Below are 887 nucleotides of genomic sequence, written 5' to 3'. Positions count from 1 at the left end.
AATAGCCGCCAAGCACCCCGCCAACGCCACACCCGCCACCGTCGCCGCCACCGCCACCGCCACCGTCACATCCATAGCCACCACCTCCACCGCAGCCACACCCGCCGCCAACGCCACACCCGCCAACGCCAACTCCAACGCCGCCAGGTAAATGCAACCACTCCCGTCACCAATGCCACCGCACCTCCCGCAGCCGCCACACCCGCCGCCAACGCCACACCCGCCATCGTCGCCGCCACCGTCACCGCCACCGTCACATCCATAGCCACCAACTCCACCGCAGCCACACAGGCCGCCAACGCCACACCCGCCAACGCCAACTCCAACGCCGCCAGGTAAATGCAACCACTCCCGTCACCGATGCCACCGCACCTCCCGCAGCCGCCACACCCGCCGCCAACGCCACACCCGCCATCGTCGCCGCCACCGTCACCGCCACCGTCACATCCATAGCCACCACCTCCACCGCAGCCACACCCGCCGCCAACGCCACACCCGCCATCGTCGCCGCCACCGTCACCGCCACCGTCACATCCATAGCCACCACCTCCACCGCAGCCACACCCGCCGCCAACACCACACCCGCCAACGCCAACTCCAACGCCGCCAGGCAAATGCAACCACTCCCGTCACCGATGCCACCGCACCTCCCGCAGCCGCCACACCCGCCGCCAACGCCACACCCGCCATCGTCGCCGCCACCGTCACCGCCACCGTCACATCCATATCCACCACCTCCACCGCAGCCACACCCGCCGCCAACGCCACACCCGCCATCGTCGCCGCCACCGTCACCGCCACCGTCACTTCCATAGCCACCACCTCCACCGCAGCCACACCCGCCGCCAACGCCACACCCGCCAACGCCAACTCCAACGCCGCCAGGC

The 887-nt window shown here is 70.2% G+C and overlaps 1 protein-coding gene across 1 annotated transcript in view; it reads right to left on the bottom strand.

The window, feature by feature from the left end:
* Nucleotides 1-39: 39 nt before the first annotated feature.
* Nucleotides 40-887, bottom strand: part of VOLCADRAFT_101145 (uncharacterized protein) — a gene marked incomplete at both ends in the record, with an annotated part of 4,576 nt that continues 3,728 nt past the window's right edge. The window contains 2 exons of the mRNA XM_002959598.1: nt 40-272; nt 373-822. Coding sequence (XP_002959644.1) covers nt 40-272; nt 373-822 — 683 coding nt within the window. The remainder of the gene's footprint in view (nt 273-372; nt 823-887) is intronic.

The sequence above is a fragment of the Volvox carteri genome, assembly GCF_000143455.1.
Source record: "Volvox carteri f. nagariensis unplaced genomic scaffold VOLCAscaffold_407, whole genome shotgun sequence".
Classification (NCBI taxonomy): domain Eukaryota; kingdom Viridiplantae; phylum Chlorophyta; class Chlorophyceae; order Chlamydomonadales; family Volvocaceae; genus Volvox; species Volvox carteri.
Note: the sequence above shows the minus strand (reverse complement) of the source record. Positions and strands in the feature narration are given on the sequence as shown.